Here is a 21,050-nt window from a genome sequence, read left to right as displayed (position 1 = left end):
AGTCCCAAATATAAACTTCATTCTGAGTGAATTTTGCTTATTTATTATAAAACAAGTCCTAAAGCGTGGTTTTTAAAGAAACTAAAATACAGAGTTTCAAAAAAAATGTTTCCCAACAGGTGGGAAGGAGAAACCAAAAACAAGTGTAGAAGACTTACAAATTAAGAAGGCAAAGAAGAAGAAGAAAAAGAAACACAAAGAGAATGAAAAACGGAAGCGTCCAAAAATGTATAGCAAATCTATTCAAACCATCTGCTCAGGATTGCTGTCTGATGTTGAAGATCAAGAAGCCAAAGGCATCCTAAGTGATAACATAAAGGAGTACAGTGGAAAGAATTTGGATACCAAGAACTATGATTCCAAAATTCCAGAGAACAGTGAGTTTCCATTTGTCTCATTAAAGGAGCCACGGGTTCAGAACAACCTCAAAAGGTTGGACACTTTGGAGTTCAAACAGCTCATTCATATTGAGCACCAGCCTAATGGAGGTGCATCAGTTATCCACGCCTACAGCAATGAACTCTCCCACCTGTCTCCTGTGGAGATGGAGAGGTTTGCAGAAGAGTTTGTGGGTCTGGTGTTCAGTGAAAACGAGAACTCTGCAGCTTTCTATGTAATGGGTATTGTTCATGGGGCAGCTACTTATTTACCTGATTTTTTAGACTACTTTTCATTTAATTTTCCCAATTCACCAGTGAAAATGGAGATATTGGGAAAGAAGGATATAGAGACAACAACTATGTCCAATTTTCATGCTCAGGTAAGAGGTTTTAGTTTTTTTATTTTAACTTTTAATTATATGTTTTAGGCAAGTTTCTGTTCTTTGTTCCTCATTTTGCTATAGGTTTGAAATAAAGAGATAAGAATATAATGAAACCTCTTGGGAATATTAAGAATAAATTACTTTCTTGATGTGAATGCTAGAGGTTAAATTTCAGCTTCTATTTATCTGTGTTTTTTTTTTTTTTTAAAGAAAATCAGTGAAATAATTAAGATTCTGTTGTCCTTTTTACCGTGGATTTATTTTGGAAGTGAAATGAATTTCGCTATGTATTTTTCCAGTCCATACAATAGTTCTCTTACTTGAACATCACTTAAAATTGTCTTCTTGCTTTATGCAGTAATGCTTTAATGCTTAGCATTGGATTCATCATGTGGAAGGTGCTGAATAAATGTTGGCTATTAAATATATTGTGATACAAAGGAATCATCAGTTAAATATGTGATTATGTGAGAAAATGAGCAGACCAGTGCATATATTGAGCTACTTTCTATTTCCTACCCTTCTCTGTGTTGTGGAATATAGATTATTTTAAAAGCAGAGACAGGGCTTCCCTGGTGGCGCAGTGGTTGAGAGTCCGCCTGCCAATGCAGGGGACACGGGTTCGTGCCCTGGTCCGGGAAGATCCCACATGCTGCGGAGCGGTGGGGCCCGTGAGCCATGGCTGCTGAGCCTGCGCGTCCGGAGCTTGTGCTCCGCAACGGGAGAGGCCACAGCGGTGACAGGCCCGCGTACTGCAAAAAAAAAAAAAAAAAAGCAGAGGCAGAATCCAGTCCGCTGGCTCTTGGAAGTGAATGTAGGCCCATCTAAGTCTGGTGCATTGTTACTCATTCTCAGAGCAGAGACTGCTTAGGTCAAAGATCAGCCAATTTTCACATTTATTTGTGCTAAACTTTCGGTATTGTAAGTAATAATTGACATTCTAGTTTGGAAAGAGGAAAAAAGTGAAGAAAGTTTCAAAGGGATCTTTTAGTGATCAGCTCTCCCGAACTTTCTCAACTTAAACAAACATAGATAGGAGTAACTTAGGGTTTTAAGGTTACTCAGTGCCAGGTTACACAACAGTGCCAGGAATGGAACAGTGTGTGGCTAGGTTGTGGGTCTCAAGTCCTTGAAGTGCCACCTACCCTGGTTGCTATTACCTCTTAGGGTTCTTGGATAATATGTATGGCACAGAGGAAACTCTAGGCAGATGCATCCTCTTTGTTACCAGTTGTGGCTCTGGCCCCCTATCTAATGTGATCTGCAAGGACTGCTTTTAAATAATTAATTAATTAATTAATTAGGCTGTGTTGGGTCTTCGCTGCTGCTCCCTAGTTGTGGTGAGCGGGGACTACTCTTTGTTGTGGTGCACGGGCTTCTCATTGCAGTGGCTTCTTGTTGTGGAGCATGGGCTCTAGACGTGCGGGTTTCAGTCTTTGTAGCATGCGGGCTCAGTAGTTGTGGCTCGCGGGCTCTGTAGTTGTGGTGCATGGGCTTAGCTGCTCCGCGGCATGTGGGATCTTCCTGGACCAGGGCTCGAACGCTGTCCCCTGCATTGGCAGCTGGATTCTTAACCACTGTGCCACCAGGGAAGCCCAAGGACTGCTTTTAGTTCTGCAGCTTTAGATTTCGTGGCAGGAAGCTGCCTGTGCACGGTCCATGTGCCTTTACCTCAGTATCCTCCAGATCCAGCCATTCCTATGGTATGAAGAGGACTATCTAGCGAAAAGCTTTCCTGAACTGGTCATTTGATGTTTCCCCAAACTGGATTTTTACTTTGCTTGTTTTTTTAAGAGCTTAGAAGACTGAGGAAGTTGTTTTCTGCAGACCAGTTTTGTTTGTTTGTTTAATTAAAACCAGAGCAGCGAAAAGAATTTGCCCTAAATTCTGTAGAAACTAAAAGAGGACAGTATAGGTAAGATGTAGCTGTTTCTATGATCTTTATAGTGATAATGCTTATCTTTGTGATAATACTCTAGTTTTCACAGAAATTCATTTTTGCATTTGTTTAGCCTTTATCCTTGAAACATGTTAACTTGATTTTTTTGTGTGTGTATGGGTATATATGTATACACACATGCACGTGCACATGCACACACACAATACTGACAAAAGGATCAAGACATCCTGTTGATTTTGGAATTCTTTTTACTTGCATAATTCTATATTTCGTCTTCATCTATATCCCTGCCGATTGCCTGAAGAATCTGAAGACATGGTAGAATTATATATTGTCTTGTAGGTCATGTCATTTTTCTGATGTTAGTGGTATAATATCAATCAAACTGTATGAAATAAAATTCTGTTTGAGAATAGAAATGGATTTTTGTAAAAAGTTTGTAACCTATCTATATCAGTTATTTTGCTGCAAATCAAACCGAAACCCTCAAAACTAAGTGGCTTAAAGATTTTTCTCACAATCTGTTGGACTCTCTGGACAGTCTTTGTCAGCTCAGCTGGGGGCGGCATGGCCTCAACCATGTCTGATGGTTTGCTGGTCAGTTGGTCTCAGGAGACCTTGCTTATTTGTCTGGCGGTTTGGTGCAATGTCGATTGGGGTGATAATCACATTTTTCTCATCATTTAGCAGGTTAGCCTGGGCTTGTACACATGTTGATAGTTGCAGGGTAAATAGAGCAGAAAGAGGGGGCAAGCCTCTGCTTGTTTTGTGTTTGCTGATGTCCCATTGGCCAAAGGAAGTCATGAGGCCAAGCCCAGATTCACTTCTTGATGATAGGAGTGACACAGTAACATTGCTCAGAAGTGAGCATACATGCTTGGGAAGAGTTTTTGGCCATTTGAACTCATCCACATCTGTCTTAGTTTTTCTACCATCTCTATTTTCTTCAAATACTCATTTGGACATTGATCGTTCTCCTGTGCCTTTGATGGTAGGGAAACAGAAAGGCAAGTAAGACAGGAGTTTTATCTGTCAAGAAACAATTGAGATTTCTGTCTTGCCATACAATGTTTAATCAGCATGCACTCCAAACTCTGTAGTAAGAACTGTGAGAATATGAAAACTGGGGCAATTATCTTCTAATCACCCTTTTCCCTCCCCCAAACTCTAAATCTTATTTTTTATTTTAGCCTGGTTCTGAGTTGCTTGTAGCAAATAACTTATGTCAATGTTAACTCATAATTAAATGGCTAATATTTTAATAGTGAAACAGTTATTAAATCTGGTTGGATCTGTTAGCCTTGCCTCTCTGCAAAATGAGGGGAGAGAACTAACATTTATTGAATTCATGGGTCATTCACCATGCTAGGCCAGTAAAGATGATTTGCCATACCGTCGTCTTTGACCACTGCCAGCCTTTGTACTGAATTTTCATTTTGACCAGTTGTGCTTGTCATGTCCTCCTTGAATGCTTTTGAACTGATCTGTTATGGCAGGTACCAGATGTTCTAATTGAGAGACTTTTTCCTTTTTGTACTAGTTTAAAAATGATTAATAACAATTTTATTCTTACTTTAGTTATAGTTATATGGATATTTTTGAAATGTTGATTATATGTTATTTCTTGTTATATGTTTTAATTTGAAAGGATATGCCAGATGTGATGGGGAATGGCTCCCCCTTGTGGCACACATATTTTTGTTAGATGTTCAGATTGCCTCAGTAGGAATGTGGTGAGCTGGTCTTGTTTTTTAAAATACGAGACTCCCTTCTTTCCTCTTGCCCTCTCCCCCAAAAAGCTCACCAGAATTGAACCAGTAGCCTCTTCTGCCCTCACCCCCTCAATTTTTTGCTGTAATAACTGTCCTGTTTTTGTGTTTTCTTTGGATTAATGATGATACTAGCTAGAAGCATCTATAATATCTTCTATATTTATTATGGATAACTATACTGTATAAAGTATAAAGTATTTATAACGTATTCTGTGGAATTCTTACTATCTTGGGATGTTGATAGGTACACTAAAAGAAAACAAATAAATAAGAAAAACAGGTTTTGAAGTCAAAATAGTTTGTCTAATACTGGGCCAAATAAGTTATGTTTGTTTACTGTGAGACTTCTCAGAACCTAGCCTTTAATAGTGTGTGGTGAACCTCTCAAACAGGAAGAGTTTTCCAAACTTACTGGACTTTAGAATCCTCTCTTCAGGGACTGACATATCAGGGAATACATTTTGGGAAACAGCATTATTTCAAGTGAGTCATGCCTCATGGTTTTTTGAATTACATGTGTCCATATTTGCTTCCCTTGTTGCAGCAGTTTTTATAAGTAAAATAAGAGAAAGCAGTATTGAGACTTATAGATTTACTTTTGGCAATGTATTTCCTGTCATAAAGGCTACTTTTTTCTTTGTAGCAAGCCAAACTCAGAATCATAAGGTTGTGTTTTTGTTTTTTAAAGATTATTTACATAAAGAAAAATGAATAGGATTTAGTTTAAACGTAATGTAACAGTTCTTTTCTCATTAACCAAAGCTTCTGAGATTTTGTTATTGACACTGGCAGAGGGTTCAAGAAGTCTTTTATTTCCTGCTCTCCAGTCTCCCCCACCCCCCCTTTAAAACATTTATAGAGAATAAATGAAGGGAAATGTGAAAATACAGTCATGGTGGTGGTAGGGTTTTTGCTGGGTAGGGAGACTCTAGGGGAGGTTTAGATTAAAAATGTTACATCTGTCAACAGCTTTTGCAAATATATGAATAAGTATCATTTCTGTCTTTTATTGTGTTTTTTGAGAAGTATACCTAAATTGGGAGGAACAATATGTGTCCTCTTTGTAACTCTACATTTCCCTTTTAGGAAGCATATAGGGTATGTTTTAAAGCAGTGACATTTTTTGGTATTTCCAATTTAATTTTTTAACTGCATCAGAAAACTGATAGTATGATGAATGTTTACTGAAGCCAAATACAGTAATTTCACGTCAAGCGTCATCAGGATGTGAGATTTTCCAGATTAGTGGTTTTTCTAGATAATGGAAGCATACAGTTGTAAGGACCAAGATTTATCCTTTTCCTGAGCATATACAACATAACTTATCTCTTTATTTTCAGTCTAGGCTTGTCATTATGATATTATAATATTGATGACCTAGGGGAGCAGCAGCTGTGCTTACCTCTTGCCCCTCCTTCCTCTTCTAAACTTGTGGTTTCTTATCCTTTATGATTTTAGATGTTAGTTAGAATTATGCCTAGTGTAGAAACATATATGTAAGAAGAGTATCCTGTGAATCATGGCCTTTGTGACAGTAATTTTGACTATTTAGAGATTCTTTCAACTCTTATCTGTTTCCTTCTCCCATCCCACTGCTTTTGAGTTGTAATTGTTGGATAGATTATTTTTGGAGAATTGAGGCTTTTTTCCTTATGATTATTATAGGTTTACTTTTATTCCATGTAATAGAGGAAACTGGATTATTTGCTATATGATATTGCTGTATAATAGGTATCGCATAATAAAAGGTGTACTATTTACTTTTTTGTGAAAAGTGTGTGGATTATATTCTTGTAATTTTTTTTACCAACTTAAGTGGTATCTATATGGTTCATCAAGAAGTATATACTTTTTGAATTTGAATACATTGTTATGTGTAGTTTTCCATTTTTGAAACATTAAATTAATGGTTCAGACTGATGTAGTATATGTTTCAGGTATTGGGTTATTAATCTAGAAAGTTGTATTAAATGGTATGTAATTAAAAGTTACATTACAGTGTGTTTGTTTATTTTAATTGGGGGATAGTTGATTTATAATATATTAGTTTTAGGTGACAAGGTCAGAATTTTTATAGATTATACTCCATATAAAGTTAAAAAATATTGGCTATATTCCCTGTGCTGTACATTATATCCTTGTACCTTATTTATTTTATACATAGTAGTTTGTACTTCTTAACTCCCTGCCCCTGTCTTGCTCCTCCCTCCTCCCCCCTTCCCCCTCCCCCTCCCCCTCCGTACAGGTAACCACTAGTTTGTTTCTATATCTGTGAGTCTGTTTCTCTTTTGTTATATTCATCCATTTTACTTTTTAGATTCCATATATAAGTAATAATACACAGTATTAATCTTTCTTTGTCTGACTTATTTCACTTAGCATAATATTCTCCAGGTCCATCCATGTTGTTGCAAATAGCAAAATTTCATTCTTTTTTATGGCTAAATAGTATTCCATTGTATGTATATACCACATCTTTTTTTTTTTAAACTCATCCTGTGAATCTGTTGTCTTCTGCTTTTACATAATATTCATTAATTGTTTAATCTCCTCAATACGTGAATTTATGGCCATTTTTCTAATCCCTAATGATTACTTGTATAGTATAGGTCCTTTTTTATTTTGTTCAGTCCTGGTCCTGTTTTTTGTTTTTGTTTTTTTAAATTTTATTTATTTACTTTTGGCTGTGTTGGGTCTTCGTTTCTGCATGAGGGCTTTCTCCAGTTGCGGCAAGTGGGGGCCACTCTTCATCGCGGTGCATGGGCCTCTCACTATCGTGGCCTCTCTTGTTGTGGAGCATAGGCTCCAGACACGCAGGCTCAGTAGTTGTGGCTCACGGGCCCAGTTGCTCTGCGGCACATGGGATCTTCCCAGACCAGGGCTCGAACCCATGGCCTCTGCATTGGCAAGCAGACTCTCAACTGCTGCGCCACCAGGGAAGCCCTATACCACATCTTTGTTATCCATTCATCTGTTGTTGGACACTTGGATTGCTTTTATATCTTGGCCATTGTAAATAATGCTGCTATGAACATTGGGGTGCATATATCTTTTTGAATTAGTGTTTTCATTTTCTTCAGATATATACCTAGGAGTGAAATTGCTGGATTGTATGGTAGTTCTGTTTTTAGTTTTTTTGTTGTTTGTTTTTTGTTGTTTTTTGCGGTACGCGGGCCTCTCACCGCTGCGGCCTCTCCCGCTGAGGAGCACAGGCTCCGGACGCGCAGGCCCAGCGGCCATGGCTCACGGGTCCAGCGGCTCCGCGGCACATGGGATCCTCCCAGACCGGGGAACGAACCCGTGTCCCCTGCATCGGCAGGCAGACTCCCAACCGCTGTGCCACCTGGGAAGCCCTGTTTTTAGTTTTTTGAGGAAACTCCATACTGTTCTCCATAGCAGCTGTACCAATTTACATTCCCATCAACAGTGTACAGGGTTCCCTTCACATCCTTTCCAACATTTGTTATTTTTGATCTTTTTGATGATAGCCATTTTGACGGGTGTGAAGTGATATTTCATTGTGGTTTTGATTTGCATTTTCCTGATGATTAGTGATGTTGAGCATCTTTTCACGTGCCTGTTGGCCATCTGTATGTCTTCTTTGGAAAAGTGTCTATTCAGGTCTGCCCGTTTTTTAATTGAGTTATACTGTATTTTAAAATTCAGATTACTTTCACAAGCTAAGATTTTGATTAATTTTTTTTTTTTTTTTTTGCGGTACGCGGGCCTCTCACTGCTGTGGCCTCTCCCGTTGCGGAGCACAGGCTCCGGACGCACAGGCCCAGCAGCCACGGCCCACTGGCCCAGCCGCTCCGCGGCACGTGGGATCTTCCCGGACCGGGGCACGAACCCGCGTCCCCTGCATCGGCAGGCGGACCCTCAACCACTGCGCCACCAGGGAAGCCCTAATTTAATTTTTAAAATTTAGTTTTAAATTTATTTATATCCATCCTATTGAGTCATCAGATTCTTATCTTTAATATTTGAAGAATGAATGTCTTAGAAGAAAATTGCTGTTTTGTTTTAAACCTGATAGGTAAGTATATGTAATTTATATAGAGACCATACTTAGTGGAATATATCTGTGTTGTGGGTTTTTTTGTTTTTTTTTTTCCTACACTGCGTGGCTTGCGAGATCTTTGTTTCCCAGCCAGGGATTGAACCCGGGCCCTTGCCAGTGAAAGAGTGTGGAGTCCTAATCACTGGACCGCCAGGGAATTCCCTATCTGTGGTTTTAATAGTGGACAAACAGAATGTACTTTACAGTTGTAGCGCATTTTGGTGAAAAGGGGAGAGAATTGTGCTTTTATTTTATTATAGCAAATTATGTGTTTAAATGAATTTACATATAGTATATATGTATTTTGCCATGAGGTGACCAGAACTATGAAGATTCAAATACCATATTTAAGGTTATAATCCAACAAATAGAGTCTGTATTACTTTACTCTTTAAAATTCAGTTTCTCCCAAATATCCTTTGAAATATTTATGAATTTTAATAGGGTATACTTTAAAAAAAAATCATCAAAAGATATAGCCTCCTTTTAGGTAGCCTCAAAATAGACATAGGAGAGGAGGAAAAGTCAAATTTGTTTTAATTTAGTCTATTGTGTTAAAATTTCTAATATTTAGACGTGTTTTATTTTATTTTACTTGTAAACAAAGAACAACATTTGTAAACTTGGAAATTAATGTAAAGGAGTAATTTGAATGAAATGATATGGCTAGGTCAGTAATGTTCTCTTCAATCAGTGAAATGATCATTCCAACCTAAAATAGCAACATCTGGTTAAATCAAAGTTAGTTAAGTACTTAAGTTATAAGTCTTTAATACTACCACCCAAGAAGCTTTACCCATTTTTTCTGTTACTAAACGATACATGTTTTTACTTAACATTTAAACACAGAAATTTTACTCTAAGAGGGCTGAATGTTAAACTTGTTAATAACTAGTTCTGGTTTTTTTTTTTTTTAATATTTATTTATTTGGTTGTGTCGGGTCTTAGCTGTGTCACGCAGCCTCCTTTAGTTGCGGCTTGAGGGCTCCTTAGTTGCGGTTCGCCTCCTCCTTAGTTGCAGCAGGCGGGCTCCTTAGTTGTGGCATGCAAACTCTTAGTTGTGGCATGCATGTGGGATCTAGTTCCCTGACCAGGGATCGAACCCAGGCCCCCTGCATTGGGAGCGAGCAATCTTAACCACTGCGCCACCAGGGAAGTCCTACTAGTTCTGTTTTTTTGATTATTAATTGTATTTATCCCTTCTCTATAGTTAAATACTGTTATAGTAGAGTTTTTGTTTGTTTTTTTTTTAGAATGGAAGAAGTTAATTGAATTGCATGGCAACCACTATGTAGAACTCCAAAATCTATTTCAGTTATTTGAGAAATGAGTTATTTCATGTTTTTGCCTATTAAATAAACTGTTATAATTTCAGACTTTACATTTCCTCAGAGTAGATTGTCTCTGACTCCTAAATCCTAACATGCATATTAAAGAGCATTCTTTCTTTCTTGGTGTATCTTTTGTATGCATGTATTTAGTTCTTGCACATACTCCCTTGGAAAAAAAGAGTCCAGTGGACCATATATGCGTTTGCCTTTTGCTTTAAAAGTATGTTTAAAGTACCCATTTCTTTGCGAGAGCTCATAAATTCAGTTGTGCTTAGTACTTTGGAAGGATTCCCTCCCTGAACATTCCTCCGACTGCCCTAATTATTTAGTTGATAATTGAGTCACTGCCCAAATTATTCAGCTGATCCTTGTTGATGTTGATAATTGAGTCACTGTCCAAATTATTTAGTTGATGTAGTAGAATGAACCAGCTGGAACGCAAAGACTTTCTTGATTCTGGCTTTGTTAGAACTGGTTAACGATTTAGATGAGTTATCTAAGTTTAAACAAGACAGAGAAGATTGAGGCACAGAAAATTTACTTATTTGTGTGAAGTGGAAATATTACCTAATGTGACTTGTAAGTCAAATGAATATTTCAAAGCACTTGTAAATTTGTGTTTTACAATAGAAGGTGTTTGATTTCACTGAATGGTCTTGAGGTCTCTCAAAAACACATATGACCATTTGCAGATCCAAAACTGAAGCCACAAGCTCAGAGTCACGCAACAGAATTGATATCAGTTCTTATAAATTTGCTAAATTTCAACTTGATATTTTTAGCTTTGTTAGACTGCATTACAGAAATGCATAGTGATGACTAATTTTCCTGTTGTAGTACTCTTAGTATATCTAAACATCTAAAGCCTAAATATTGTTGTAGAGTCAGATTTTAACTTTTAGCTGTCTCAGTACTGGAGATGCTAGGAACTTTTGGGAGAGAAGAAAAAGGTCAGATCATGAGTACAAAATGGGGACACAGACCCCAACTTTTTTTGTAACTTGGGGATTGGAGCAAGGTTTTATGGTTCTGAGAAGTGAATTTGTGATAGTGCATGAAAACTTAACCTTGTAATTCTGGTAAATTTATTAAGGAATTAATGTATCATTGTTATGCTGTTTTGCTTATTATGCTAAAAAATAAAATTCTCAAATGTTTTAGTCAAATGTTCTATTACGATAGAACTTTTATTGTCATGTTTTTGTTGTGGGTGGGGGCTTAAATACATTGATACAGAATACTATCTGTATCAGCTGCAATTGTGGGAATTCACCTTGTGATATGAAAATATTTTAGAGTCTGTGTCCCTGATGTGATGAAAGCTCATCCATCTGGGTTTGCCTGGTACGGGACTTTCCATTTTAAAACTGGGATAGACCCAGGCAAACTGAGACAATGTAATTTCCCTACAGTTAGTGGCCATAAAGGCTAATCCAGAGAAAAAAATAATTAGGATTTTGCTTGAAGTTTGTTTATGAAAAGAAGTTGTTTTGCTTTAAAAATACTCTTGTTTACTACTGTTAGTATATGAGGTTTCTTTGCAAGATTTAAATGTGCTTTTGAAAACTTAGGTACCAGTGATCCTTGAGGTATATAGGTTGTTTTATTTTGGTTGATATTCAAATGATACCCATTTGCTCACACTGTACAATTATTGTTTTCTTTAGCAATCCGAGGTAAATCTTTCCGGTTAAGGAAACTCAAACTCATGGAATTTAAGTGATTTCTGGAGGTCACATAGCTGGTAGATAGCAAAGGTAGACAGATTTGGGACCTAGGACTTTTGGTTCTCAAGCTCTAGTAGATTTTCATCAGAAAAATGTAAACTGGATCCTAGTTAACATGCTAAGATCATTCCTGGTGGCCTTTTGGACATACAAACTACTGGTGATGGTTAAATGCAACGTTTTCAGAGGGTCTACTTTTGAAAATTCTGACAAAAAGATATGAACCATTTAGGAAAATATAGGTACAGGAACTTCTGAATATAATTTCAGTGGCACTGTAGATCAAATAATAAACTGCTCTGTTATAAGGAGAAATTATAGTTAGTTGTCTGGAATTACGCTGTTTATCTCAACTGTATTTTCATAAGCAGTGTGTAGGAATAGCTAGAGAAGGTAAAATAGCTTGATTTTGTGCCGATCTTTTCTTTTTTCTTTTTTTTTAAGTGCCTTATTTTTTTTACTGTTTGTGAAAGGCTTTTTTTTTGTTGTTTTGCTTGCCACACATTATGTTCTAATATTTTCAGACAACATAATTTAGTGTTATCCAGTGATAACAGGCATTATCTTATGTTTAACTTAATTAACTCCATATCCTTCAGGTAAAAAGAACGTATTCTCACGGTACTTATAGAGCTGGCCCAATGCGACAGATCAGCTTGGTGGGAGCAGTAGATGAAGAAGTGGGAGATTACTTCCCTGAGTTCCTTGACATGTTGGAAGATTCACCATTTTTAAAAGTAAGAGAAAACAATATCAAGCAGTCTGAGTTGTGGGAGTTACTTTTATGCTACTAGTGATAACAGATCATGGCTGTTTCAGAATTATAAAAACTTTGATTTCATTTGAATTATAAGGAAGGAAAGGAAGAGATGACAAAGTAGAAGTAATTCTTGTATAGTGTTGTGTGTGTGACTTCTCAGGTACTAATTTTAATGGCAAAGCTAAGTGGTGGACCAGAAAATAACACTTGCCTGTAGCTGCCACTTGAGGAAAATAAGTTCCATCCGTTTATCAGCTTTTTATAAACTGAGTGCCAGAGGATTTAAGAGGTACAGGAAGGATGTCTACTAAATTAAAGTATTCAGGACAAGGGAATGGCAGTTTGGGTTTGTGGAAAACTGGCCTGGGAAGTTGTATAACTATTTCAATCTTGCGAGATCCTAGCTGGGTTGGGCAAGCCGTTTAAACTTTCTAGGCTTCAGTTTCCTCATCCATAAAATAAGGTATTTAAACTATGCAGCTTTAAGGCCCCTTTAAATGATTTTTAGCCAGATTCTGTTCTGGTTTTTTTTTTTCCCCCCAACAGTCTCTGCATTCCAGAAAATATTTCTTCTTATGGGCAGCTGGGGCTATCCTATTGAGAGAAAAATGTCTGATCTATGTAGTTAGGTCAGTTATTTAATCAATAATTCAAAGCTAAAAATGTGACAAGATCAGTTTGTCTCTAGTATTTGCCACATAATCTGTTAAACATCTCTTCTTTTTTCACTTCTGCATGCTTAATTTTCTAGTCTATATGTGTATATATATCTTTTTCTTCCTTTTCTTTTTCACCCTACTCCATTCCCCTTTTATTTCCTTTTTTGTTCCTTTTAAACCTTTGGTTCCTTGTCTGTTTCACCCAACTAGTGACATGGAATTTGGTTGCATTTATTTTGAGTGCTATTTTAAAAACACCATCATTTAAATATTTATGTTTCAGATTTTAATTTTAAAAGCAAATGAGCTAAATGCATTCTTTCTGGAGAAATTTAATTTGACAAGCTCCCCTTTTTGGAAAGGGGGTATGGTTTTTTAAAAAATACTCATTTTGTCACCATTCCATGGATAGTGGCCCTTGGTCATTTCTCTTTTCTTTTCAAAGATGTTAATTCCTGCTTTTAGAACAGCAACCTTTTCAAGAAACTACTACACAGAAATAAATTTTGATTTTGGTTTACTTTTCCTTTTTGTTTTGTTAGGTTTTGATTATAACTAATCAGAGGTATATCCCCCCTCCCCCCCCCTTTTTTTTTTTTTTTTGTGGTACACGGGCCTCTCACTGTTGTGGCCTCAAACCCGTGTCTCCTGCATCGGCAGGCAGACTCTCAACCACTGCGCCACCAGGGAAGGCCCACCCCCCTTTTTTTTGAGGTATCCATTTTTTAAACTCAGTTGTTCATTTTTATAGATTCTCATGGAAGACACTTATTTTGCCAACTAATTAACATCATATGACCCATATATTTGGTAGAAGGAAGAATAATAAATGATAAATACAGTGAATCATACCTCTGGCAGGGTTGGGGAAGTGGGGGAAACCATCCAAGAATAATTACTCTCTTGTTACGTTTGAAATAGAATATTATGAAGGAAAATTTATGAATATATATGAATATATTTAAAATAGGTATGTATTTCAAATGTATATATGAAATTTTGTCAAGGGGACAATAGTCTTTAATGTATATTTGAAGATACATTTTAAAAATAATTAATTTCTCTGTAATTATTTGCCTCTAGTGTACACTGCCATGGGGGACACTATCTAGTCTAAAATTAGAGAGTCGAAAAGATAGTGATGATGGTCCCATCATGTGGGTACGCCCGGGAGAACAAATGATCCCTGTGGCTGATATGCCAAAGTCACCTTTCAAAAGGAAAAGGTATGTTGGATATAAATGTTTTTTGCTGGGGATGGGTATTTGTACATTGGTATGTGTATATTGTTGAAATTTGGAGGAAGAAGGAAGGGAAAATTTAGAGTGTAATTGAAATGTAAGTTCAAAAATGGTTACACATACTGATATAATTTCTTATAAGTATCAAATATAAATAAAACATGAAAAAGGTAGGCAAATGACAATAAATTGTAACTAGGAATGGAAAAAATATCATTCACAACAGAGACATAAAGTGTTTTGGAATAAATTTAATGAATATTCAGAAATAAATTTAAATAATATTCATTTTAAGAAAACTGAAACATGAAAGATATAGAATAAGATCTAAACAAATCTTTAGATCTGTGTTCTGGATTGGACAAAAATTATAGTCCTTTGGAATTTTTAGCATTACAAATGGACTTACACTTCCAGCACTGGATAAAATAATTTTAAAGTTCATAAGGAAGAATAAGTAAAGTCAGTCTAGAAAGCTGTGAAAAAGAAGGTAAGTATGAGGGGGACCTTGTCTTACTCAATATTAAAAAGTACTATGAAGCTCAAAAAGATCATTGGAATAGGATAGAGTACACAAACAGATCAAAGTATATTGGGAACTTAATAATGAGATAAGTGGGAAAAGAAAAATTTATTTAATGAATAATGCTGGCATAAATGGGAGTCCATTTGGAGGAAAACAAAGCCATAACCCCAATGTTATACAAGAAGTAAGGGATTTGAACATAATAAGTAAAAAATAAAAATATTAGAATAAAATGCTTAAGCTTAGGAGAGATCTTCCTAAGCAAAGATTAAAAGATACAATGATAATACTATTTGTGAGAGAAAAGACATCAACAGCAAAGTTCAAAACTATGATAGACTGGACTAAAACATTTGTAACATGTGACAGACTAAAGTTAGTATACAAAGAGCATTTCTAAATTGAGAAGAAAAATGTAGAACAACCCAATAGAAAAATAGGCCCCAGGTAGTCGATTGTATATTAAATATATATTAAAAGAATTATGAGATACTATTTTTACCTATTACATTGGCAAAAATTATTAACAGAGCGAGTATATTACAGGCTGGTAGGTACGTGAGGAAACAGGGTAATATATATTATTGGTCTATGGGTGAGCTTCTGTAATCATTTTTTAGAAGTAATCTAAAATAGCTCATAAAGTTTAACATATGTATACTCCTTGAACCAGGACCCCTATTTTTGGGAATTTGTCCCAAGAAATAAAAGCACTAAAGGTAAATGTATAAGAATGTTAATTGCAGCATTTATCATATTGAGATAAATTTTAAAATGGTCTGAATGTCCATTAACAGGAGAATGGTTGAATACATTTTGGTACATTCCTGTTAAAGAATGTGGTGAAATAGTTAATTTCATAATATGAAATTTTGTCTGTTGAGCTGGATATCCATGGTACTTGAAAAGAGCAAAATGTAGAGTGTATGTCCAGTATGATTCTATTTTTATGAAAAGTATATTTATGTAAGCACAGAGAAAAGTGTAGAAGAATGTACACTAGCGTAACATTGGTGGGAATGGAGTGGGTGATCCTGGGGGAGATAATCCTTTTTTTAGATGTCTAAAGATGGTCTCACTAGTTATAAATTTAAGAAGAAAAAACAGAACAGGGAGAAATGGTCATAGAGTAAAATGTAGGTTATATGAGAGCAGGGACAATGTTGTGCTTGTTACTAATGTGTCTCTAGCACCTAAACAGAGTGTGTTTAATAAATAAATTTTGGTTCAGTGAAATTTTTACAAGTTAAATTTTAAGTTGGTAGTAAATGGTAAACTTGGTGTATATCTCAGTGATTCTTAATTTGGATTTACAAATCATTTTAAGAATCTGAAAGACTCTCCCTAGAATAATGCAGATATATACAAACTTTTACATGTAATTTAAGGGAGTTCACCAGCCCCTTGAGGAACTTGTAATCCTCAGGGATTACAATCCATGGTATATGTGGTCATTTCACATCAGGTTATATATAGTCTGACCAACTAATGACAACAGTGCCCTAGGCACTGTGCCAAATGCTTTAATAAGGTCTTAATTCATTAGAATGTGGTATAATGAGGTGAGACTTGGTTTGAAAGCCTGTTAGCTTTCCACAGAAAGCAACATCATCATCTAGCTTTCTAATACCTGTAAAACATTAATCACAAACAGCAAAAAAGTACGTTAAAGCATTGTGTGTGTGTCTGTGTGAAAGTTTATATAAAACTGTAAGATAAGAGTGCACAAAGAGTAGTAAAGTAGTAGAGTTTGAGGGTGGGAAGTTAGAGAACCAAAAAGGAAGAGTGACCCTAGGGGACAGACTAGGATGAGATGAAAAAATAATGGGGGCAATCCTGATTTGTCTCTGGAAGCAACAGAAAAATCATACAGGGAGATAAATAAGATGATGACTCCCAAAATAAATTCTTCTCACCCAGTTCCCCTTCTGCAGCAAAATTGGAGAGGGTTTCTGCAGTGAGTGAGGCCAAGTAGGCAGCAGCTTCTGTATGCATATGGATTCTAGAAGGTGAGCGGTGGAGGAGAGGCCCAGTGGGAGATGTCTGTCCTCCAGGGTGGAGCTAAAGTGTTTTTTTCCCCTTACCTCCAATAAACCGTGCATGTTTTATGGAAGCACTTATTGCCTAGTGTTTTCTTGCTGTTTATTTTTTGGTCTATCTCTCACTAGAATATAAACTCCTACGAGAGTAAGGAACTTGTCTGTCTTATTCACTACTGTCTTGTTCAGTAGCTCCAGTGCTTAGATAGTGCCTGACACAGAGTAGGTGTTCTGTAACTATTAATGAGTTTAAAAAGTTAAACCTGTCAATACATCAGTACAAATGTTTGAAGGCAATTTAGCCTTAATATGCATAAGCCTGCCTCTCTCTGTCTCTTTATATATATAATTTTGTTTTAACAGAACTACCAATGAGATAAAAAACCTGCAGTACCTACCTCGAACTAGTGAGCCTCGTGAGATGCTCTTTGAAGACAGAACAAGAGCTCATGCAGATCATATAGGACAAGGTTTTGAACGACAGACTACAGCTGCTGTTGGAGTGTTGAAGGCTGTGCACTGTGGAGAGTGGTATATATTAACTACTGCTATTTAATGGCTTCTAAAATTTTTCTTGGGAAGTTTTTCAGTAATTCTTCTTACTGTGGGGGAAAAAGTTTCATTTTCCCCTGTATTTGGATATCCTAGTTGTATAATTGTACTAAAGAAGATTTTCATTTGCTAGAATCTAGATTTTATCTTTTGGGCTTGACTGCAGTAGTTTCATTTTTTACGTGACTAGAGTTGAAAACAGTTGTCTTACCTAAGGTAATGGAAAACCTAAGGTTCATTTGGTGCTTATTGTATGCCCATTTACAAATGTTCAGTTAATTTTCTCTACTTTTAGGCCCGTATTTATTGCACAAAAGGGAGACTAAGGCTCCGGACTATCAAGTAATGTTGTCATAGTCATACAGTTAACAAGTGGTAGAGCTGAGTCTGATTTCAGAACTGACTCCAGATTCTTGTGTTTTTTTCTTGATACTGTTTTAACTTGCTATCTTTCTAAGGTTTGGTATCTACTAAGTGTTTGTTTACCTTACTATATTAATTTTTTCTGGCTTTGCTTGTAAGTTTCACTGACTCTTTTGATAGATTAGAAAAATGGATAATTTTCTTAATGAAAATGGATAATATACTTAGAGGTGGTCATCCCATATGTTAAAAAAATTTTCATTTATTAAAATGATAAAACCCATAGGGCAAAGCTATATTTATACTGTAAGATAACTTTGCTCAATTAGGTTTTGTTTTCAAATTGACTATTGTTTGGGTATGAAACTTAAGATGGAATATGCTGTTTTGCTTATTAAATCAGTTGAATTAGATACTAAGTATGTAAGAAATTTTTCTAAGTAAAAAGAAACTGTTTTTAATTCTGAAAGTATAAAATGTCAGTATTGTTGCATAGATTCCTAAGATGTTGTGAAAAATATTGCCTGTATTTTCTGTACAAGGAAATTTTTTCAGGGGCTGTGAATACAAGATTGACCCTTTGTTCAAAAGGGAAAATTTAAAGTAATATTTTATAAATTAATACTGAATGGAGAGGCCACTGTAAACTGACCTTCTTTCTTAACATAAATGAAGCTTTATCAATTTCAGATATACAAAGTAACTAGTACTGAACTAACCCTAAGAGGTCCTTAGGAAAATGACATTAACAGTTTATAATTCAATAATAATAATTTGTAATTGTGTTTAAGTTAAATGGTAATTATCAAATATCTGTGGTTGTTCTCATATAGTTTCTAACATAATCTGGTTTAAAATACTAATTTTGTCAAAGAGTAAAGGCGATGTATCTCTTTGGAAATCATTACAACAACCCCCTGTTTCAAATTAATGAGATTTTTCTTGAATGTTTGGTATAAAGGATTTAAGAGTGGCATCAAAATTTATTTAGGGTGAACTCTGATTTATAGATAGTATTTGTTAAAGTTAGCCATATAGTTACATTTTTTTTTCAGAGATAAATATTCTTGCTTCTTGGCCTTAACTTTGTTTAAATCTCTCTTAAGCTCCTTTAAATTATTGTTGGTTTATGCTTGCTTCTCCACTTTATATGTTATTTGATGTTAGAGATTGTGTCCTGTCCTTCACAGGTCCATCATAGTTCCCTATGAATAGTTACTGAATGAAAAGACACTTGAAGCTAACAATTTCACAGTGAAAAAGACTGTTGCCAAAGTATGAATATATTAGGTGGCCAGTTTTAATTTGAGACAGATTTTGGAATGAGATGTTGCTAGCTATGAGTTTTCTCAGTATTGTAAAATACAGTTTGCTTTCTATACCAATGCTGCTTTAATCTCTTAGTATTAAAGATGGTAAGAAAATAATTTGGTTGATGCTTTAAGAGGGTTTCATGGCTCTGATGCAAACGTGGTCTATGATCCCTTTATTGTTATTCCTTGTTGTTAAATTAAGCTATACTAAGGAAATTGGTGCTTTCTCTTAGTGTTCTCCTTATCTTAGTGTTTTGAGTTCTGCTCTTTTTCTCAAGGAGACATTAGGCGTTAGAGTATTAGATTCTTTTTTTCATTAATTAATTAATTTTTTTATTTATTATTTTTGGCTCTGTTGGGTCTTGCTGCTGCACACAGGCTTTCTCTAGGTGCCCTGAGCAGGGGCTACTCTTCATTGCGGCATGTGGGCTTCTCATTGCGGTGGCTTCTCTTGTTGTGGATCACGGGCTCTAGGCATGCAGGCTTCAGTAGTTGTGGCTCACCGGCTCTAGAGCACAGGCTCAGTAGTTGTGGCGCACGGACTCATTGCTCCATGGCGTGTGGGATCTTCCCAGATCATGGCTTGAACCCGTGTCCCCTGCATTGGCAGGCAGATTCTTATCCACTGCGCCACCAGGGAAGTCCAAGATTCTTGACTTTATCTTAGAGACAGGCTTAACACCAATTTGAGATAAAGGACTGGGATTGATTGAGACTACAAAGAAATCTTAAACTAGATAGACTTGTGAAGTGTTGATGAATTTTATATAACTTTTTAGTATTAGGAAGATAGAATTCACATAGATTTATGTATTTCAGGTTGCTTCTTGAAATCCAGTTTTTTGAAAAATCAACTATGGAAGTATAATTTGTATTCAGTAATACACACTCTTGTTATAAGTGTACAGTTTGATGTGTTTTGACAAATTTATACAGCCATGTTACCATTACCACGACTAAAATATAGAATATTTTGTTTCCTTCATATACCTTGGCAGTTAATCTCCCCCCATTCGTACCCCAGCTCCAGACATCTATAAAATCTATTTTCTTTCTTTATAGGTTAGTATTGCCTAGTCTAGAATCTCATTTAAATAGAATCATATGTTGCCTGACTTCTTTCACTCAGCATAATGTTTTTGACACTCATCTATATTGTTATGTGTATTAGTAGTTCATTCCTTCGTGTTGCTGAGTGGTATGTCATTGTATAGATACATCACAATTGATTTATCCATTCACCTGATGTTAGAGATTTGAATTGTTTCCAGTTTGGGGTTTTTATGAATAAAGCTCTTATGAACATTCCCTTTCAAGCCTTTGTGTGCACATAAAATTTCATTTCATTTCAGTAAATACATAGAAATGGAATTACAGGGTCTTAGAGTAAGAAAAAATAATTGTGTATAGAGATAGTTCTAAGTCTACAAAAGAAGTATTAGAATTTATCTAAGTCACAAGATAAGACAACATTGAAAAGTCACTTGTATATATTTTAATTCTATATATTAGCAATAAACACTTTGAAACATTTTCAAAATGAAAAGAAAAAATAATGCCAGCTTATAAAAACATAAAATTATACCTGCTATGTAATGTGTAAGAACTTTCAATAGTATACTGCCATCTCTCCCTGCTCCCATTTATGGCCTTTGTGCTAATTATTATTAATACATTTTGCTTTATGTGTGCTATAACCATACCCCCAAATATGTTGCTTTCTTTGGCATTAAGGAATTATTTCTGAAGAGATTTTTAAGATGAGAATAAAATATCTTTCATATTTACTATTACTTGCACCCTCCATTCCTTTGAATAGATCTGCATTTTCATCTAAATATCATTTTCCTTCAGCCTGAAGAAGTTCTTTAACATTCTTTGTTGTACTGGTCTTCTGGTGACAGATTCTCTCAGTTTTTGTTTGTCTGAAAATGTTTTTATTTCACACTTCTCAAGGATATTTTGGGGGTTATAGAACTCTAGACTGACTTTTTCTTTCAATACTTTAAAGATAGTGTGCTCTCTTCTGGCTTGCATTGTTTCT

The 21,050-nt window shown here is 35.7% G+C and overlaps 1 protein-coding gene across 1 annotated transcript in view; it reads left to right on the top strand.

Annotated features, from left to right (window-relative positions):
• The window catches only part of RSBN1L (round spermatid basic protein 1 like), a 67,129-nt gene that overhangs the window by 39,127 nt on the left and 6,952 nt on the right, over positions 1 to 21,050 (top strand). Inside the window, exons 3-6 of the mRNA XM_027123808.1 lie at positions 120 to 760; positions 12,153 to 12,290; positions 14,056 to 14,198; positions 17,142 to 17,309. Coding sequence (XP_026979609.1) covers positions 120 to 760; positions 12,153 to 12,290; positions 14,056 to 14,198; positions 17,142 to 17,309 — 1,090 coding nt within the window. The remainder of the gene's footprint in view (positions 1 to 119; positions 761 to 12,152; positions 12,291 to 14,055; positions 14,199 to 17,141; positions 17,310 to 21,050) is intronic.

The sequence above is a fragment of the Aethalodelphis obliquidens genome, unplaced genomic scaffold (genome assembly GCF_003676395.1).
Source record: "Aethalodelphis obliquidens isolate GAN/ISIS:26980383/991018 unplaced genomic scaffold, ASM367639v1 scaffold27, whole genome shotgun sequence".
NCBI classification, from domain to species: Eukaryota; Metazoa; Chordata; class Mammalia; order Artiodactyla; family Delphinidae; genus Aethalodelphis; species Aethalodelphis obliquidens.
Note: the sequence above shows the minus strand (reverse complement) of the source record. Positions and strands in the feature narration are given on the sequence as shown.